Below are 18961 nucleotides of genomic sequence, written 5' to 3'. Positions count from 1 at the left end.
ACGTACTTGTCGTACGTCTGAGCATTTAGTGAAACTTTATCAAGCATCCATTAAAAGGAAGGGAAAGCATATGGAGACAAATTTTATATCCCAAAATGATGAAATGGAGGCAAAAGATGAAGATATTCACTATAATAATAAAACTGACCATGCCTACGGGGGTGATAAATTTAATGACCTTAATAATATAATTCACCTAGATGTGGCAGATTTTTTTGAGAATCATTAGAAAAATTGATGTTATTTTAACATATTTATGTTGTTTTAAGTATATTTCATTTTCTTGCATAAAGAATAATTTATATATTTAATAAATAATTACAATGTTTCTCATATTATATTTTGTTTGTTTTTATGAAGATTATGAATATTCAACAAAATTTCGATGGACCTAAAATCAATGAAGACATGTGTCTTGCAGATAGTGCTACAACACATACGATACTCAAAGATAAAAAATATTTTACTCATTTGACAATGAGTATGCCCATGTTAATACAATATCGGGTAATTCAAAACTTATTGAAGGCTCTGGAAGAGCTATTATATTATTACCTAAATATACAAAATTTATCATTGATGATGCTTTATATTCCACCAAGTTTCAAAGAAATTTATTGAGTTTTAAAGATATTCGTCTTAATGGATATCATATTGAGACTATGAATGAGAAAAATGTTGAATATCTATATATTACAAATGTTGAATATGGAAAGAAATATATTTTGGAAAGGCTACCTAATTTTTCATCAGGTTTATATTATACACATATTAGTGCAATTGAGTCACATGTTACTACAAACCAGAAGTTTGTAGAACCACATACTTTTACTATTTGGCATAACCGATTAGGCCATCCCGGATCTATTATGATGCGAAGAATCATCGAGAATTCAATTGGACACCCATTAAAGAACCAAAAGATTCTTGAATTCAAGGATTTATCTTGTGTCGCTTGTTCTCAAGGAAAATTGATTATTAGACCATCACCAGCTAAAGTTGGGATTGAATCTCCAGTATTTCTGAAACGTATTCAAGGTGATATATGTGGGCCCATTCATCCACTATGTGGACCATTCAAATATTTTATGGTATTAATAGATGCATCTAGTAGGTAGTCACATGTGTGCTTATTATCGACTCGCAACCTGGCGTTTGCGAGACTACTTGCTCAAATAATTCGATTAAGAGCACAATTTCCAGATTATGCAATCAAAACTATTCGTCTTGATAATGCAGGTGAGTTTACATCCCAAGCTTTTAATGATTATTTTATGTCAATTGGGATAAAAGTTGAACATCTTGTAGCTCATGTTCATACACAAAACAGTTTAGCTGAATCGTTTATCAAACGCCTCCAACTAATAGCTCGGCCATTACTCATGAAAACAAAACTCCCTGTTACAGCTTGGGGATATGCTATTTTGCATGCAGCAGCACTTGTGCACTTAAGGCCAACAAGTTATAATAAGTACTCCCTATTACAATTGGCTTTTGGTCAGGAGCAAAATATTTCCCATCTTAGAATTTTTGGATGTGCAGTATATGTTCCAATTGCTCCACCACAACGCACAAAGATGGGTCCTCAAAAGAGATTGGGAATATATGTTGGTTATGAATCTCCTTCTATAATTAAATATGTTAAACCATTAACTAGAGATTTATTTGCTGCACGATTTATTGATTGTCATTTTGATGAAACAATATTCCCAACATTAGGAGGAGAGAAAATACAACTAGTCAAAGAAATTACATGGAATGGATCATCATTATCTCAATTAGATCCTCGTACAAGTCAATGTGAACAAGAAGTTCAAAGGATTATACATTTGCAAAACATTGCAAATCAACTGCCAGATTCATTTACTGACCTAAAAAAAATTACAAAATCTCACATACCAGCTGAAAATGCTTCAATACGAATTGATACCCAATAAGGCAAATTGTTAGTGCAAAAAAAAGTAATCCACGCCTGAAGCGTGGAAGGCTAATCGGTTCCAAAGATAAAAATCCTCGTAAAAGGAAAGGAGCAATTATTCAAGATGGTAATACTGTGGAGGTAAGTGCCCCAGAAGAGGCCAAAGATATAACTAATCAAAAAACCCCAAAAGAGGTTCAAGTACCTGAAAATCGTGATAACGAAGAAATATCAATAAGTTATGTTACTTCGGGAAAAAGATGGAACCGAAAAAATATAGTTGCCGACAACAATTTTGCTTATAATGTTGCTATTGAAATAGTAAAAGAAAATGAGGATCCTAAGCCTAAATCTATCGAGGAATGTAGAAATAGAAAAGATTGGCTAAAATAGAAAGATGCAATTCAAGCAGAATTAAATTCACTTTCTAACGTGAGGTTTTTGGACCTATAGTCCAAACACCTAAATATGTAAAGCAGGTAGGATATAAATGGATATTTGTGTGAAAACGAAATGAGAAAATGAAGTCGTAACATATAAATCACGACTTGTAGCACAAGGATTTTCGTAAAGACCCGACATTGATTATGAAGAAACATATTTTCCTGTGGTGGATGCAATCACGTTTAGATACCTTATTAGTCTGACAGTATGTGAAAAACTTGACATGCGTTTAATGGATGTTGTTACAGCCTATTTGTATGGTACACTTGATAGTGAAATTTATATGAAAATCCCAAAAGGATTTAAAATCCCTAAAGGATATAGTGTTTCCGGGGAAAATTGCTCAATCATATTAAAGAAAAGTTTATATGGATTAAAACAATCTGGACGTATGTGGTACAATCGTCTTAGTGAGTATTTGTTAAAAGAAGGTTATAAAAATGATCCAATCTGCCCATGTGTTTTTATAAAAAGGTCTGAATCAAACTTTGTGATAATTGCTATTTATGTTGATGATCTAAATATTATTGGAACTCCTGAAGAGCTTCAAAATGCAGTAAATTATTTAAAAAAAGAATTTGAGATGAAAGATCTCGGAAAAACAAAATTTTGTCTTGGCCTGCAGATCGAGCATTTAAAAGATGGAATTCATGTCCATCAGTCAACTTATATGAAAAAGATCTTAAATAAATTTTATATGGATAAAGCACATCCATTGAGTACACCGATGGTTGTACGATCGTTAGATGTAATAAAGATCAATTTCATCCTTGTGAGAATGATAAAGAGTTTCTTAGTCCTGAAGTACCATATCTAAGTGCCATAGGAGCATTGATGTATCTAGCAAATAACACAAGACCTAATATAGCTTTTGCTGTAAACTTGCTAGCAAGATTTAGTTCCTCTCCAACACGTAGACATTGGAATGGAATTAAACATGTATTTAGATATCTTATAGGGACCATTGATATCGGGTTATTTTATTCAAATGATTCAAAATCCCTATTAGTTGGTTATGCTGATGCTGGATATTTATCGAATCTACATAAAGGTCAATCTCAAACGGGATATTTATTTACATGTGGAGGTATTGCCATATCATGGCGTTCGACAAAGCAAACATTAGCTGCTACTCTTCAAATCATGTTGAAATAATTGCAATGCATAAGGCAAGCCGAGAGTGTATTTGGCTAAGGTTATTAACCCAACATATCCTGAAGATATGGAATTTGCCTTTATAGGAAAATATGTCAACTATCTTATACTAAGATAATGCAGCATGTATAGCTCAATTAAAGGGTGGTTATATCAAAGGTGACAGAACGAAACATATTTCACCAAAATTATTCTTCACTCATGATCTTGAGAAGAAAGGTGACATAGAAGTTCAATAAATTTGTTCTAGTGATAATTTAGCAGATCTTTTTACCAAGGCATTGCCAACTTCAACATTTGAAAGACTACGAAACAAGATTGGAATCGTCGACTCAAAGATATAATGTGATGTCGCCATTAGGGGGAGTCTAAAACACATTGTACTCTTTTCCTTTAACCAAGGTTTTGTTCCACTAGTTTTCCTAATAAAGGTTTTTATCGAGGCAACTTGTAATAGGAGATTGTGTACTATTTTTCCTTTATTAGGTTTTTATCCCACAGGGTTTTTCCTAATAAATGTTTTAATGAGGCACATTCTTATTTACAAGACATCCAAGGGGGAGTGTTGTAAATTAAATGGATGTCATAACCCCTTTAAGCATATTAAAGTAATGAGATAAAACTCTTTACTTAATTTATAATCGGAGATTATTAAATAGAGTATTTAAGAAACTTTAATTCATTAAATGTAATACCTTTATTAATTGAATTTAAAGGAGCTTATAAATAGCACCTTGTAAGTGAAAATAAAATAATGAAATTCTCTCATATTTTCCATCCTCTTTTATTTATTATTTTATTAATTTTCTATAACAAATATGCCATTATTCCTTTATTTTTTTTATACATTAGATCCAAATTGTGTATGTGTTATGTTTATGCCTTTATTTTTTTCATACATTATATTCGAATTGTGTATGTGCTATGTTTAGGCATGTTTAAAATTTAATTAATATGTTCTAAATATGTTACGGTAAGATCTGACCCAAACCGATAGTTAACAAAAGATTTAATTAATGTAGTAATTGATATTTTGAAGATTCATAGACAACGTTTTAAAGTTTAATCCATCTCTATTTGTTTTATTTTTATAAATAACAAAAGGGTAAATTTTATAGTTAGTCACTAAACTATAGGTAAGTTTTTGTTTCGGTCATTTAATTAAAAAAAGTTAGAATTTGATTACTGAACTAATAAAAAGTTTTCATTTAAGTCACTGATCTATCTAAAAGTTCTTATTTAAGTCATTGGGCTATTAAAGTTCTTTTTTTTTTTAAGTTCTGTTAGCAAAGCTTAAGCGACAATTCAATTATCTATATGGTAGATCAGTATCTATCGACGAGTAAAAGAACATACCTGAGATTCGAAGTTGATTTGATAGTCAATTTCATATATTGGAGAAAAAAAATTATTTGAATTTTGGTTCGCAAATTCATAATGTCCAGACTTGTTTAATGAAAAAAACTGACCTATAAAAAAGAAGGAAAAAAGAGTTTTCGATTGGTGTAAGCAGTGTTAATATAGTATCGATTTTAATATTCCAGACTTAAATTAAAACTTTTGAATAGTTCGGTGACCAAATTGTAACTTTTTTAGTTAAGTGATGAAAATGAAAACTTACCTATAATTTAGTGACTAATGGTGAAGTTTAGACCTGTTCATGAGTCGGGCCACCTGGCTCAGCCCAAAGGCTTGCCTAGAATATGGGAGGGTTTGGCAAAAAAATAGGCCCGAAAAATGGACTTGGATAAAAAATAAGGCCCGTTTAAAAAATGGACCGGGCCGCGGGTAAGACATTTTTGGCATGGGCCCGGCCCGAATTCACTAAAGGACAAAAAATCTCTTTTTTTTAATATTATTTTCTTATTGTTTTCTCCCTATTTTGTTGTCATTTTACTCTTATGTTGCTACTATTTTTATTGTTATTGTTTAGATATTGTATTAAACTTATTTTATTATTAAATTTGTTATTATTTTAAACACATTTATTAATTTTGTTATTATTCTAGAGGTATTTATTTTGATGTTTTTAGTATTTTGATGTATTATATATATTTTAAAATTAATATAAAAATTAATATGAACAATGGGTTAGGGCCTAAATTTTAACATTTTTATTCAAATTAGACTTAGGCAAAATTTTAGACCCGTATTAATGGTCTTAAATTTTCAATTAAACCCATCCCGAATCATGCCCGGCCATGCACATCTCTGATGAAGTTTACCCTTGAGAATTAAAAAAGAAAAAAAAAAAAAAAGAGAGTGTAATTTACATAACCTATATGACTAATTGGGGACAATCTATCTTATCAAAATGAATTGCACACTGGATTCTCGATGTATGCGTAAAAAAAAAAAAAGAGAGTGTAATTTACATTTTGTTTTAAGAAAGAAAAGGAAATACCCCAAAACAATCCCCCCTCTCCACCCCAAAAAAAAAAAAAGGAAATACCGTCGATTAAACCCTAACGTTACAATACTCGTAAAATCTACTCTGGTAGCAGCAAAACCCGAAAACGTTACACATAAAAAATCAAGAAAGGGCATTCATTTCCCTTCCCATTTCCTTCCATAATTCGATTCTTTGAACGAAACAAAGGGGACAAAGAAGAGATCAGGAATTGCCATGACTGAAGTGGCAAGCTCTGTAGTGCACGAGGTGCTAGGCCGCAGAGCCGAGGATGTGGATAAACCAATCATTGATTACATCATCAACGTCCTCGCTGACGAAGATTTCGACTTCGGAGAGGACGGTGATGGCGCCTTCGAGGCCATCGGTGAGCTCCTAGTTGCCGCCGAATGCGTTTCTGATTTTTCTGAGTGCCGCAAGGTATTGCTTCCATCGTTTCTCTTATTTCCTAATTCCATATTATACATGGATAATACTGGTTGGAAGAAAGAAAGAAATAAACTGAATTCAATTGGTAAATTTCTTGTGGAATTCATGGCAGGTTTGTAGTACACTATCTGAGAAATTCGGAAAGCATGGGTTGGTTAAACCGAAGCCAACTGTCCGGAGCCTAGCAACGCCATTTAGGATGAATGAAGGTATGGAGGAGGCGGCTCCAAAGAAAAAGCCAGAGCCAGTTGATGGTCCATTACTGTCTGAACGCGACAAAATGAAGCTCGAGAGGAGGAAGAGAAAGGAGGAGCGCCAAAGAGAGGTATGACTGGTCAAATCAATTATGATGTGCAGTAATGTGAAACAACTAAGAAACTATTTAATTGTTTGTGTTCTTCTGTCATGTGATATGCAGGCACAATACCAAATGCATCTAGCAGAGATGGAAGCAGCTAGGGAAGGAATGCCTGTTGTTTGTGTGAATCATGACTCTAGTGGCGGCCCAGCTGTTAGGGATATTCATATGGAGAACTTCAATGTTTCAGTTGGTGGTCGTGATCTTATTGTTGATGGTTCAGTTACACTTTCTTTTGGAAGGCATTATGGTGGGTTATGTTCCATGTTTGCATAGAGTTGCTCTAGTACCAGGAATAGGGAAAGAAAGAAATTTAAGAACTTTATGAAGAGACATGGATATTGTTCCCTTGACAATGCCTTGTTGACTTCTTGCATCATTATCTTGCGAGTTGTTTCTGATCTATTATGCCATTCTCTTTGCAGGTCTTGTGGGAAGAAATGGTACAGGGAAGACAACATTCCTTAGGTACATGGCTATGCATGCTATTGAAGGAATTCCTTCAAACTGCCAGATTCTACATGTTGAGCAAGAAGTAGTTGGTGATGATACAACAGCCTTGCAGTGTGTTCTTAACTCTGATATCGAAAGAACCCAGCTTTTGCAAGAGGAAGCTAATTTACTTGCACGACAGGTTGAAGCAATTAACTTTTTTATCTAGGAAAACAATGTATCTTTGTATTGATTCACATCACTGTTTATGTCCTTTTTCTTGTGATCTTTCTGATAATTTTATTGTTTCTCTTTAGAAAGAACTGGACCTTGAAGATGAAAATGGAAAGAGTGGAGGAGATCTAAATGGGATGCCTGATAAAGATGCCATCTCGCAAAGACTCGAGCAGATATACAAAAGGCTTGAGGTCATTGATGCAGATTCTGCAGAGTCTCGTGCAGCTTCTATTCTTGCTGTAAGTTCTCAAAGAATGTCTTTGGTTGGTGACCTAAAAGTGCATGCTTGATAGGAGATAAAGTAATTGCAATGAAAATGAGACAATAAGTCAAGATTTTATGAGACAATAAGTCAAGATTTTAATAAGTAAAAAGAAGCAGAGGAAGAAAAACCTTTCTTTTTTAAAATTTTATTTTATTTAAGGAAGTCAGGTTGTAGACATGTGTTGGTCAATGTGTGCTAACCTCCTAATCTCATGATAGGAAAAGTTGCTGGTACAAGACAAATCATGAAAAAGGCCTAGGATGGGTTTTCAACCCACTCAAATTAGTTGTTTGCTTTTTTGATCCTTGTTATGTGTGCTAAGTAGAAACCATAATGCAATGTTACTTCTGTTATTATGTGCTTTGGCTCCCCATCGTTGCTGATATTTATACGGAAACTGATGGCAATATTGGTTATGTCTGCAACTGTAAAAAACATGATGCAACTGAAAACGCATCCATCACCGCAATTTAAGTCCATGATTCTAACCTCCTAATCTCATGATCAGGAAAGCTTCTGCTAGTAGATGAAAAAAGTAATACATTTGTTTTTAAGGAACAAACAGCTTATGAAGTGAATGGAGTCTTGGCTCCCTGTGAAAGACTTGTAGGGTCTTCTCCTCCTAGAGGTTGTATTTTATGAAAAGTTCCACATTCCACTTATTCGGCTAAGAAGAGAGACTTCATTATGGGTGTCAGTTGTCTGAAACCATGCTCCTAAATGGTGACAAAGTCGGTGGGGCACTCCCACTCCCTAGAATTAGGTATTTTGTCTTGGACTTGGAAAGAGTAGAAAGTTGTGGCTTTGGACAGGTGTTTGTTTCTGGGATGCTTTGACTAGTCAGATGCTGGAGGAGGTGGTTGAGTAGTTATCATCAGGCTTCTCTGGGAGGTGTCCTTTGTGGGGAGGGGTTCTGAGTCCCCTAGTTACTTGAAGTGACATCCTAAATATCCTGAAAGAAAAAAGAATCTTTCTGTCTGTTCTGCTTGCAGCCTGTTTAAATCCATCCGAGTCTTATTGTGAGGGAAATTTACCTTTGGACTTCCATTGTCGTACAAGTGTGCTATAGGCAAAGCGTGATAAGGGCTTTGGATGGGATTCAAATCACTCAAGTTATATAATTTCTCAAATGTTGTTTGCTTTCTTTCTTGGTCCTCATTTACTACACATAGCATGTAATCTAAATAATAAATAGCATGCTGGTTGTTTTTACAATGTTGTATTTAGTTGCATAATGGACAAATTCATTCGTGTTAATTATTATCTCTCATGCTGAAAAATTTCCAGGGTCTCAGTTTCTCTCCAGAAATGCAGCAGAGGGCAACAAAAACATTTTCTGGAGGATGGAGAATGCGAATTGCTTTAGCCCGTGCACTATTTATAGAACCTGATTTGTTGCTTCTTGATGAACCTACGGTAAATTATTTGTCTTACATTGTTTTCTGGCATGCATTTTTTCTGGAACCTGATAGGATGTAATTTTTATATTCTTTTCAGAATCATCTTGATCTTCATGCTGTCCTGTGGCTGGAATCTTACCTAGTGAAGTGGCCAAAAACATTTATAGTTGTGTCTCATGCTAGAGAATTCTTGAATTTGGTATTGCCCTTCTGCTATTTGTTTTCTAGTTCATCCTTTCTACATTTACCAATTGACATAATAATTTTCTGTTTCTCTTTACAATGTTGTTTTTATTTTCAGGTGGTTACTGATATTATTCATCTACAAGGACAAAAATTGACAGCCTACAAAGGAAATTATGATACCTTTGAGAAGACAAGACAGGAACAGATTAAGAACCAACAGAAAGCCGTTGAGGCAAATGAACGAGCAAGATCCCACATGCAGGTCTTCTCCGTTGAACTGAACTTAAACAATACTAATTGCTGCTGCATTTTCTTGTGTATGGTCATCTTAATAAAATTAACTCAATACTATTCTTTTGTTAATTGATGTTTTTATGCAACATGTTGGTAGTTAGTCATTTAGAGCATATTTCAATCTATGACTAGTTCTTCTCTCACCCCCTCCCTCCTCCTTTAATACCAGAGAAAATGACAAGTCTGCTTCTATTCTGTTTCATGCCAGAGAAGGCTTGGGTTATTTATAAATCTCTTTCCTACTAATTTGGCATATTAATGACATTTCATTCGTGGTTTCCAGTAAACCCCTCTATCTTTTTATGATAATTTTTTCCATTGTTAAAATAACAGATGCTTTTACTGATATATTTCTTTTTGTTTTTCATGAATTATAGTATTACATCGTGTTTGGCATAAAAATCTTGTTGATTTTTTTAAAATGTTTTTTCTGCAGGCCTTTATTGATAAATTTAGGTATAATGCAAAAAGAGCATCGCTTGTTCAGTCCAGAATCAAGGTCAATTTTATATATAATTTGGGATAATTTTATGTAGTTATACTTATATCGGTCCAATTCTCTCTGTATATGCCTGAGCTGATTGGTTCCCTTTACTTCTTAGGCATTGGAGCGGATGGAGCATGTAGATGAAATTGTTAATGACCCCGAGTATATCTCCTTCAGTGCTTTAGTCTTATCAATTTTATGACCCTTGAGTTGGCTTTTAGATTCCATTGGGGTTTATTTATTTATAACTGAGTTGGCCATTTTGTTATGTAGTTACAAATTTGAGTTCCCAACCCCAGATGATAGACCAGGGCCTCCTATCATAAGTTTCAGGTTTGTTTTCAGTTCTTTAGAGGAATTTGGAATAATGATGTCAGTCCTGAAGCGTCAAGTGCCAAATGGCTATTTGGTACATTACAATTGACTTGTCTTACTTTGTGGCTCAGGTTCTGACATCTGTGTATAATTATTTTGACTTTGATCAAGTTGACTTCTTGTAGTGTTTAGGATCGGCTGCTTATTGTTCAGTATTGATGTTTGTTGCAATTTTTGCAGTGATGCATCATTTGGCTATCCTGGGGGCCCAGTATTGTTTAAGAATCTCAATTTTGGTATAGATCTAGACAGCCGCATAGCAAGTAAGGATAATTGCTCCTTGAGTTTTTTATTTTTTTTCATTTAAACTTTTCGACTGTGGAACCTAATCCATGTTCCTTTCTATTTTTCCTAATCCTTATACGGCGCACTTACCTCAAAGGAAAACAAAAGAAAAAGAAAGAAAAAAGGTCTCTTTAAGTGTTTGAATAAATAAAAGAAACGCTTGTAACAGGTGTAATTTACTTATAGGAAAAACTAGATGAAGATGTGATTCCAATTTATGGAGTCTCTAAATGCCCATTTTTAAGCAATCATGGATATTCAAGCAATTAGTGCCTTTACTGTCATATTTTGGATATGTGCCAGTTATATGGTTCATTTTTAACCCCTATTTCCACCATTATGCTTGTGCATTATTTTGCAGTGGTTGGTCCAAATGGGATTGGAAAGTCAACAATACTTAAACTAATTGCTGGGGAGCTACAACCAATCTCTGGGACAGTTTTTCGTTCGGCTAAGGTAGCTTAAATTTTCCATTTTCCTATTTGATTTTCTGTATGTTACATATTCTTTCTCAGTTCACTTACTACTAATGAATCAAATTCTAATAATGTTGCTTCTTTTGTCTTGCAATATGCTTCAACTTTTTCCTTCTCTTTATATGACATTTTAGTCTTCTGGAGTTGGATTTAACTAGTTATTGTACTGTTTCCGGGGTCTATCTGTCATAGACCTACTTCTATATACTTAGACTATAAATACCAAATTCCTTCTACTCATTCATCGTCACTTAAATATTTTCTTCCTTTATAATATCTGAGACCATACTGCTTCAAGTAATGGAAATTGGTAGTGTGCTTTATCTATAGGCTTTCTTATGGCCCATTCTCTTAATTCTTCATTTTCAGAACTAACCACTCACCATAATTTCTTATAGGTTTCAACATTCTGAGATCTATCCTGTACCAAATACATTACTAGGCTCTGACCTTATTAATCTGCATCATAGTCAGTTTTAGACTCCTCCATCCCATAATATTTGTCTGTCTTTAAGTTTCAGATTGCCCTAAAATGATTGTTCATTGCTAAGAGAATCCATTAATTATTTATTCCACATTTGGGTTCTGTACTGTATCATAAACTACTCCTTTCACCCTTTGATTGAGTCTTGTGCTTGACAATAGTGCTTTTTAGGAACTGTAATGCTGTTTAACATTTTTTGTTTTCTCACATAGAAAATTCAAAATTCTCCAATAATACCAATCTCCAAGGGTCTCAAGTTTAAAAAAATTGAAAAAAAGAGAAATAGCACTAATTAAATATTATACTATAGAAATGTGACTTTTTTTGGTACATTACAAATTGGGGGAAAGGGGGGGGGTTTACGTCAGCAGGGTTTGAACATTGGTCATTGGGGTGCCAAACAAGGGGCTTAATCATTGCTCCTTGCGTTGGTGAAAAATGACATTAATTTTAAGGGGATTTGGATATTCAAAATTGGATTAACTACCAGTTATACACAAAGTACAGTGATATATTTTTGTATTTTAAATGGGCCTGACATTATGTGACATACGATTGATAACAAACTGGTCAGCTTAACAAAAACCACTAGTGGTTGTATACATGTTTGGTTGAAGGAGACTGACATTACTACATCAACTGTCGCATTGGTGAAAGCTAATATTGGTCTTGACGTGTTATGCTCAAGGACAGTGATATATTTTTGCATTTTAAATGGGGCTGACATTATGTGACATACGATTGATAACAAACTGGTCAGCTTAACAAAAACCACTAGTGGTTGTATACATGTTTGGTTGAAGGAGACTGACATTACTACATCAACTGTCGCATTGGTGAAAGCTAATATTGGTCTTGACATGTTATGCTCAAGGAAACTGACATTGTTATATCAAACAGGTTCGCATTGCTGTGTTCAGTCAACACCACGTTGATGGGCTAGACCTGTCCTCAAATCCCCTGCTATATATGATGCGCTGCTATCCAGTAAGTTTTGTGTTCTTATGAGTCCTTAACTGCGGTGTGAGAACCATCTACAGTGCTTTAAGTGACTGGATGTGGTTGAATCCCTTGTTTGATGTTTCTGTCTTGCAGGGAGTGCCTGAACAAAAACTTCGTGGACACTTGGGTTCTTTTGGTGTGACTGGAAATCTTGCACTGCAGCCAATGTATACTTTGTCTGGTATGTTTACTTTCTTATCATGTTAGGATATAATGGATAATTTGAAGTTTGTTTCTATAGATTGGTAATGAGACTGAACTTTGGATCTCAAAAGGTTTTGATACTGGCTAATTGAAGGCCTACTATGAAAAATAGCAGAATGTTGTTTCTTGATGTTGTAAAAGAGTTGGTTTTCGAATTGTCTTTTTTTTTTTTTTGGTATTTGAGGCTACAAACGAGTGAGTACTGACCATTGGGTCCAAAAGTCCAGTACTTTTTACAATACATCGCATGGCTGTTGGCTGGGATTTTGATTTATCCTTTACATATGCCCAGACATGTTTCTAATTGCTTTGATTGCCAATGCTAGGTGGTCAAAAAAGTAGAGTTGCTTTTGCAAAAATAACTTTCAAGAAACCACACATAATATTGCTTGATGAGCCATCCAATCATCTTGTAAGTCGTAATATTTTTCTCTCTCCATATTTCTTGATATTAAGACATGGTTAAGTCTTCAATAATTCCAGGATTTGCATGGAAAGGTTTATAACCACTGACTGTGACACTGAAATTAGGATTTGGATGCTGTGGAGGCACTAATTCAAGGCCTTGTCTTGTTCCAAGGAGGGATTCTGATGGTATAAATCGTGTTGTCTTTGTCATTTTAGTTTGCACAATAAATAAATATTAAGATTATTTTGGTCCTATTTCGAAATTCTGAGATGGAATTGTGTGTGATGGCTCCTGCAGGTTAGTCATGATGAACATCTGATATCTGGAAGTGTAGATGAACTGTGGGTGGTGTCTGAAGGGAGGGTGAACCCTTTCCATGGAACTTTCCAGGACTATAAGAAGCTCCTCCAGTCCTCTTCCTAAAACTGTTATCGGATATCAAATTTTCTACATGAAGGTAATTCGAGGTTTAGAGCAAATTCCTTATTTCTTTTTGGGGAAAAAAGTTTTTTTTTGTTCAAATGTAATAAGAGGGATTTCTGGGTATGGAAATTGAAGTAAAAAAAAAAATGTTAAACTATGATTGTCTTACTCAATTTGAGGGATAAAGCTTATTCGTTTGCTTTTGTTATTGATTCTCATGAGATTACTTGAATGTTCATCTTTGCGCTATGAGGTCTACACCTACAGCACCGCATTTTTTTTGGGCTTGGCTATCAATTCAAATACTAAACAGTTTTTATGTAAATATATATTTAATATTTGCTGCTAATAGTTAAAAATACGAGCTTCAAAGACCAGATTTTTTTTGGGGTTTCCAATTGGACTCCATAGACGACTTGAAATGCAAGTGAAAAGCATGGCATGCCTAAGCACAAGGGGGTTCTTTAAAAAAATAAATATTCACGCATTCGAGTATATTAAAATATTAAATCTAAGCCCTGGTCAAGCTAGTTGAAGGTGGTCAAGCTAGTTGAAGAAGGTGCTGGAACATTGAGTTTAAGTGTTCTCGCAAACTTGCGATAACTTCCTCAACCATGTTTTCGCTACTTTTTTCCAGAAAAATGCAACATAAAAAGGTGTGTCAAATGCAGAGTTGTGATGTTGTTTAAACCGAAAATTATGATAATTGCGCATCCGGGGAATCGAACCCCGGTCAGTACCGTGGGAGGGTACTATGATACCACTACACTAGATGCGCAGCTTTTGATAGGATCTTACTTTTTATACTTTCTATATTATTTTAAAAGCCTTCTAGAATGCCCCTTGGCGGCTTTGCCTCCTTAACCGACAAGAGATAAAGTGAGAATCCTATTTGAGCAGGCTTCAAATCTCGTTAATCCAATAGATTTCAGAACACGAAGTAGAATAAGAATGGATAACAGCGAGGGCAACAATTCCCCCAGCTTGATCTCTCGTGAGAAGTTGGGAGAGGTGGCAACCTGGGTCAGCGCCACTGTGGTCTCCGCCTTTTTCTCCTCTCTCGAGCGCTTCTCCTGCGTTAACCTCTCCACCAACGACCCTGACGATGACGACAATCCCGACGAGGCCAAGGACCGCCCTCTCACCTACTCCTGAATATCTCTCTCGGTACTTGCCACGTCATAGACTCTCTTGCTTTCTCTTGATTTAGGGTCTTTGTATACAGAACCAAGAAAAAAGTATTAAGGAAACTTTAAATGCTCTCTATATGTGTTGGTCCTCCTGATTGAAAAGGGAACTCTTGTGTAATAAAGGCCTTTTTTTTTTTTTTGGATATTTAATCATCTAAGTCAGTTGGTGCTGTGTTTTCTCAAAAGTCACAAGTCAAAACCCTCGATCAAACAATATGGAGCTTGAATTTGATTCCTAGGTTTTGTTATGGAACTGTCTTTTCCTTATCAGTTAAAGGAGTTACTGTGTGTGTGTGTGTTTTGAATATTGAATTGTAATCTTTTGAAGCTATGCAATGAGTTCATATTAAGATGATTGATGGAGATTGGTTTAATCAGTTCTTCGGAATCTTTCAAAACTATGTGCATTTTTCATGAAGGAGAGAGTTCACATTTTCTTTTTAGGGTGTTTCATTAAGATCCGATTGCAGACTTGGATTGACTACCCATGCCTTTTCTTTGCTTGCCAAAAGGTGCAGCTCCTGGATTCACCATGTTGGTTCGTATACAATCTCGTTGCTTAATTTGGGAGTGGTAGGCAGCTTTTGGTCTTTGATGAGAAAATAAAAGTTAATTTATGGCCTTCGTAAGCAAGCATATGGATTTAGGGCTTCTCAGACATAGAACTACGTTTTTAACTACAGAGGTTTCTCTTTTCCTTTCAATTGGCTTCTGACTAATGGAAAGGAACTTGAGAAATGATGATCAGGTGTCTAATTAGGCATTTAGCTATAAGTCCCTTCGTATCTTCAAATGGAGCAATATGTTCCTGTAAATTACGGGCCTAGTGGGCCCTTAGAATTGTCCGTCTCTAAGCTTGTTTCAAATTCTGTTATGGTTCACAAGAGAGCTTTATATTTACATGTCCTTGTAAAATACATTGGCCTGTTATTAGCCACAGGGAAAGTTATAGCTATAACGATATGTCAACCTTAAGCTGTTATATGATTATATTTGCAGTTAGGTACTTATTCCTAGGTCATTTTCTTCTATTTGAATGCACATGTGTATTCTGAATTTGGATGTTTACTGAAGAAATATGCATGTTGCTATCACAATGGCTTAGTCTTGCTTTCTTATTCAGACTCTTACTTACTTTCTAATCAAAATAAACCTAAGAAGATTAGATGGATGCAGGTAACTAATAACTATGCTTGGCAAAAGAACAAAGCCAATTATTTTTTGCTCAGTAAGAAAAAGGAGAAAAAGGAAAAAGAGAGAGAGACTGTATTTTCTGTTGCCTTCTTTAGCATTTCTAGCAAATGAACTTGTGTATTTTAGCCCATGCTATCTGGTTCTTATACAAATATTGCATAGTTTTGTTGTAATCTAAATGTCTAATAACATTATATAGCATGAATGTTTGAGATTACCCAAGATTTTTGTCTCCCTGATCCTTCCAACAAAGCAGCATGAATATGCAACGGCGAATGATATACAACCTTGCCCTCTTTCCCTTCAAAGTCTTACTCTTAGGTACCTTAACTTTGGCCTGCTTTTGTGGAGACGTTTCCATCAACTTTGTCCTGGTTTTGCTTATGCTATGACACCTTATCCCCAGTTTAACACATTTATATAATCACTTCTTTCTTCTACAGCAGTAACGAAGAAACTTTATTTCCTTCTCATTAAAATTTTGAGCTGCAAAGACGTCAGGACTTGACTGTGCTTTTGCTTTGAGCCAAGGAGCGGGGTTTTTGGCACTTAACTACTTAAATATTGGTCTCTCATCCGCACTTTTGGATTATTTGTCGCTTCATCTAACAAGGATACTTCACTTTTCCCAGGATTTACTGCCAAAAATGATCCATGGACCATATAACTTCCTAGATAATTGAATAGTTTGAACAGCGATTGCTTTATCTACTCTCTTCTCATCTCTGCTATTATTAGATTTATGAATGGCCTCTTCTTGCTCATGAATTTAAGTAAATATTAGAATGCAATTTTCAGAAAATGCTGGAACCTCTGATAATATAATAGCTATAGTAAATAAATAGATCATCTCTATTTATGCAATGAAACAAAATATCCAATTCCTGCAATTTTGCTTTGTGATAGTTATATTAAGAGTGGGGAATGGGTACTCTTTCTCGAGTCTTCTATGGATGTAAGAAATCTAATTTCTATTGGAGAGTAATACCAGTAGTGTATGTGAGGCTGCCCTCATTATACAAATTTCAAGGTAATTGGGCCTTGTGGGCCAGCCCTACGGAGGAAAGCCTAAAGGCCCCAACCCCCATCCTCGTCCTTTTTTTAAAAACAGAACTGAAACCCTAATCACAAGTAGTAGCCGGCGACTAGGCATTACCCTTGTTTCTGAGTTTGCGAGTATTTATGGTTCTTGTTTTGTTGTTGGTAAAAGAGAATCTGTATTTGAAGGGCTCCGGTGATGAGTATGAAATGCTGCTAAGTCGTTCCAATTTCTGAATGCTTCATTGTGGAACTGAACTCACTCTGAGGGGCATATCCACCTTCTTTCTCACTCTCGACACTATGTTCATCTGCTTTGTAGATCTCCCTTAAGAGTCTTAACATGATATTGAACCGTCTATCAGGGCCAGCTGAACAGTTGATGCTGTTGTCTTCTAAACCAAAGAAGAAGAAGAAGAATCATATGGGAATGTCATGTTTTTCGAGGAATTCAAATGCACAGTACCTCTTTGTTTTTTAGAGGAATTCTACATTTGGAGTAAAATTGTTGATTATATGGATCCTTCCCTATCAATTCGCTTGTAACTGGACTGATTGTGAGCTTAAGGATGGCAAACGGCCAAGGTTGTGCTGAGGGTGGAAAGTGTGTTTTCGAGGAGCGGAAGTGTTTCCAGAGAACTGAATGCAAAATTTGACTTTGAAAAGAGTTTTACTAGATACAACTAATTACCAAGACATCTGTATTTACTCCATTGATTATGAATTGAGCAAAGTGAAATTAAGTTAGCAATCTAAGTAAAGCTTCTTTTGAAGAAACCAAGTTGAGTGGATGAATTTGTAGTTATGAATTCTCTGATTAGTCAAACTCAATGAACTCGAATCATATCTTTAGTCATCAACTTTTGCGCTGATATTACTAACCTCCTCACTAGATAAATGGGAGAGTAGCACACATCCTATTCCACTATCCTAAGGTAACTAAGCAATGCTTTCATGGAATTCCTTACTAAAGTCCCCTCGTCCTTGTTCCTTGGTATTGTTAACTCTTAATATTAAGTTATTCCATCTATGCTAGAGTCAGTTTTCTCTTGTTTCTTGGCATTCTCAATCTCTTGATATTAACAATTAAGATGTTTAGCTATTTTATTTATTTTGAAGTTATTTCTCATTCAATCAACTCTTTCGTATCAAGTCCAATAGCCAAACAACATAGAATGATAAATCCAAAGTTAAGCTTAAACAATCAATCAGGATTTCATAATAAAATTCATCAGAAATCCAAAATTCAGAAATTTAGTTCACATCACCTCACAAAGTTCAATAATATCTACGAAGTCAGAAATATTCGTATCTCTTAGGAATATTCTTGTTTTAAAGCTCTGTAGGGTGGATCCAAGTTCTCCTATATTTGAATGCTTTTCTTTGAATGTCAATAACTACCTCCAGATCTATCTAATCTAAACCAATCAGTCTAATTACAATATAATCTAATATGATTCTCCTAATTTTAATCTAGCTGGCTGTGCGAAATTGAGCTAGAGGTGGTGTTCATATTGGGTTAGGATGCTCAATGATGAAGATACAAGGTTGCCTTCATTAATGGAGCCAAACACATTATTTTTCAGAACTCCAACGTGGCTGTGTGCTGATCATTCTGGTTAATGGGTTAATCCCTATGTCCTCTGGTATCTTTATACCACGCACTGATGTATGCAGCATCGTAAGTATTAGTGCTTAGGGAGCGTATGAGTATCACATAACCTTCATAGATGATTATTTGCAGTATGCATGTGTACCTAAAGTGCGAGCAATTTAAAAAATTTCATGCAGAAGTGGAAAAGCAAATTTATCCATAAAAACACTAAAATTCAAATGGAGAGGTCAATACTTGTCAAGCAAGTTTAT

General features: G+C 35.0%; 1 protein-coding gene and 1 non-coding gene across 2 annotated transcripts; one reads left to right on the top strand and one right to left on the bottom strand.

The window, feature by feature from the left end:
- Window positions 1-5834: 5834 nt before the first annotated feature.
- Window positions 5835-13905, top strand: LOC108469933 (ABC transporter F family member 3). Its single transcript, XM_017771062.2, has 18 exons — window positions 5835-6347; window positions 6469-6681; window positions 6775-6964; window positions 7140-7348; window positions 7464-7622; window positions 8936-9064; window positions 9146-9247; window positions 9350-9496; window positions 9965-10027; window positions 10131-10177; window positions 10289-10348; window positions 10571-10653; window positions 11037-11131; window positions 12536-12622; window positions 12731-12818; window positions 13168-13253; window positions 13373-13435; window positions 13548-13905. Exons 1-18 carry the CDS (start codon window positions 6144-6146, stop codon window positions 13671-13673), a joined length of 2151 nt encoding a protein of 716 aa, XP_017626551.1. The 5' UTR covers window positions 5835-6143; the 3' UTR covers window positions 13674-13905.
- Window positions 13906-14380: 475 nt separating this feature from the next.
- TRNAG-CCC (transfer RNA glycine (anticodon CCC)) lies at window positions 14381-14451 on the bottom strand. Its single transcript has one exon. It is a non-coding gene; the product is annotated as a tRNA-Gly (tRNA).
- Between the last annotated feature and the right edge of the window lie 4510 nt (window positions 14452-18961).

The sequence above is a fragment of the Gossypium arboreum genome, chromosome 8, assembly GCF_025698485.1.
Source record: "Gossypium arboreum isolate Shixiya-1 chromosome 8, ASM2569848v2, whole genome shotgun sequence".
NCBI lineage: Eukaryota > Viridiplantae > Streptophyta > Magnoliopsida > Malvales > Malvaceae > Gossypium > Gossypium arboreum.
This window is presented reverse-complemented; position numbering and strand designations above follow the sequence as displayed.

Coding starts and splice junctions, on each gene's coding strand:
- LOC108469933 (XM_017771062.2), top strand. CDS start 6,144: ATGACTGAAGTGGCAAGCTCTGTAGTGCACGAGGTGCTAGGCCGCAGA. Junction 9,248..9,349: donor CTAGAGAATTCTTGAATTTG/GTATTGCCCTTC, acceptor TTTTATTTTCAG/GTGGTTACTGATATTATTCA. Junction 12,819..13,167: donor GCCAATGTATACTTTGTCTG/GTATGTTTACTT, acceptor TGCCAATGCTAG/GTGGTCAAAAAAGTAGAGTT.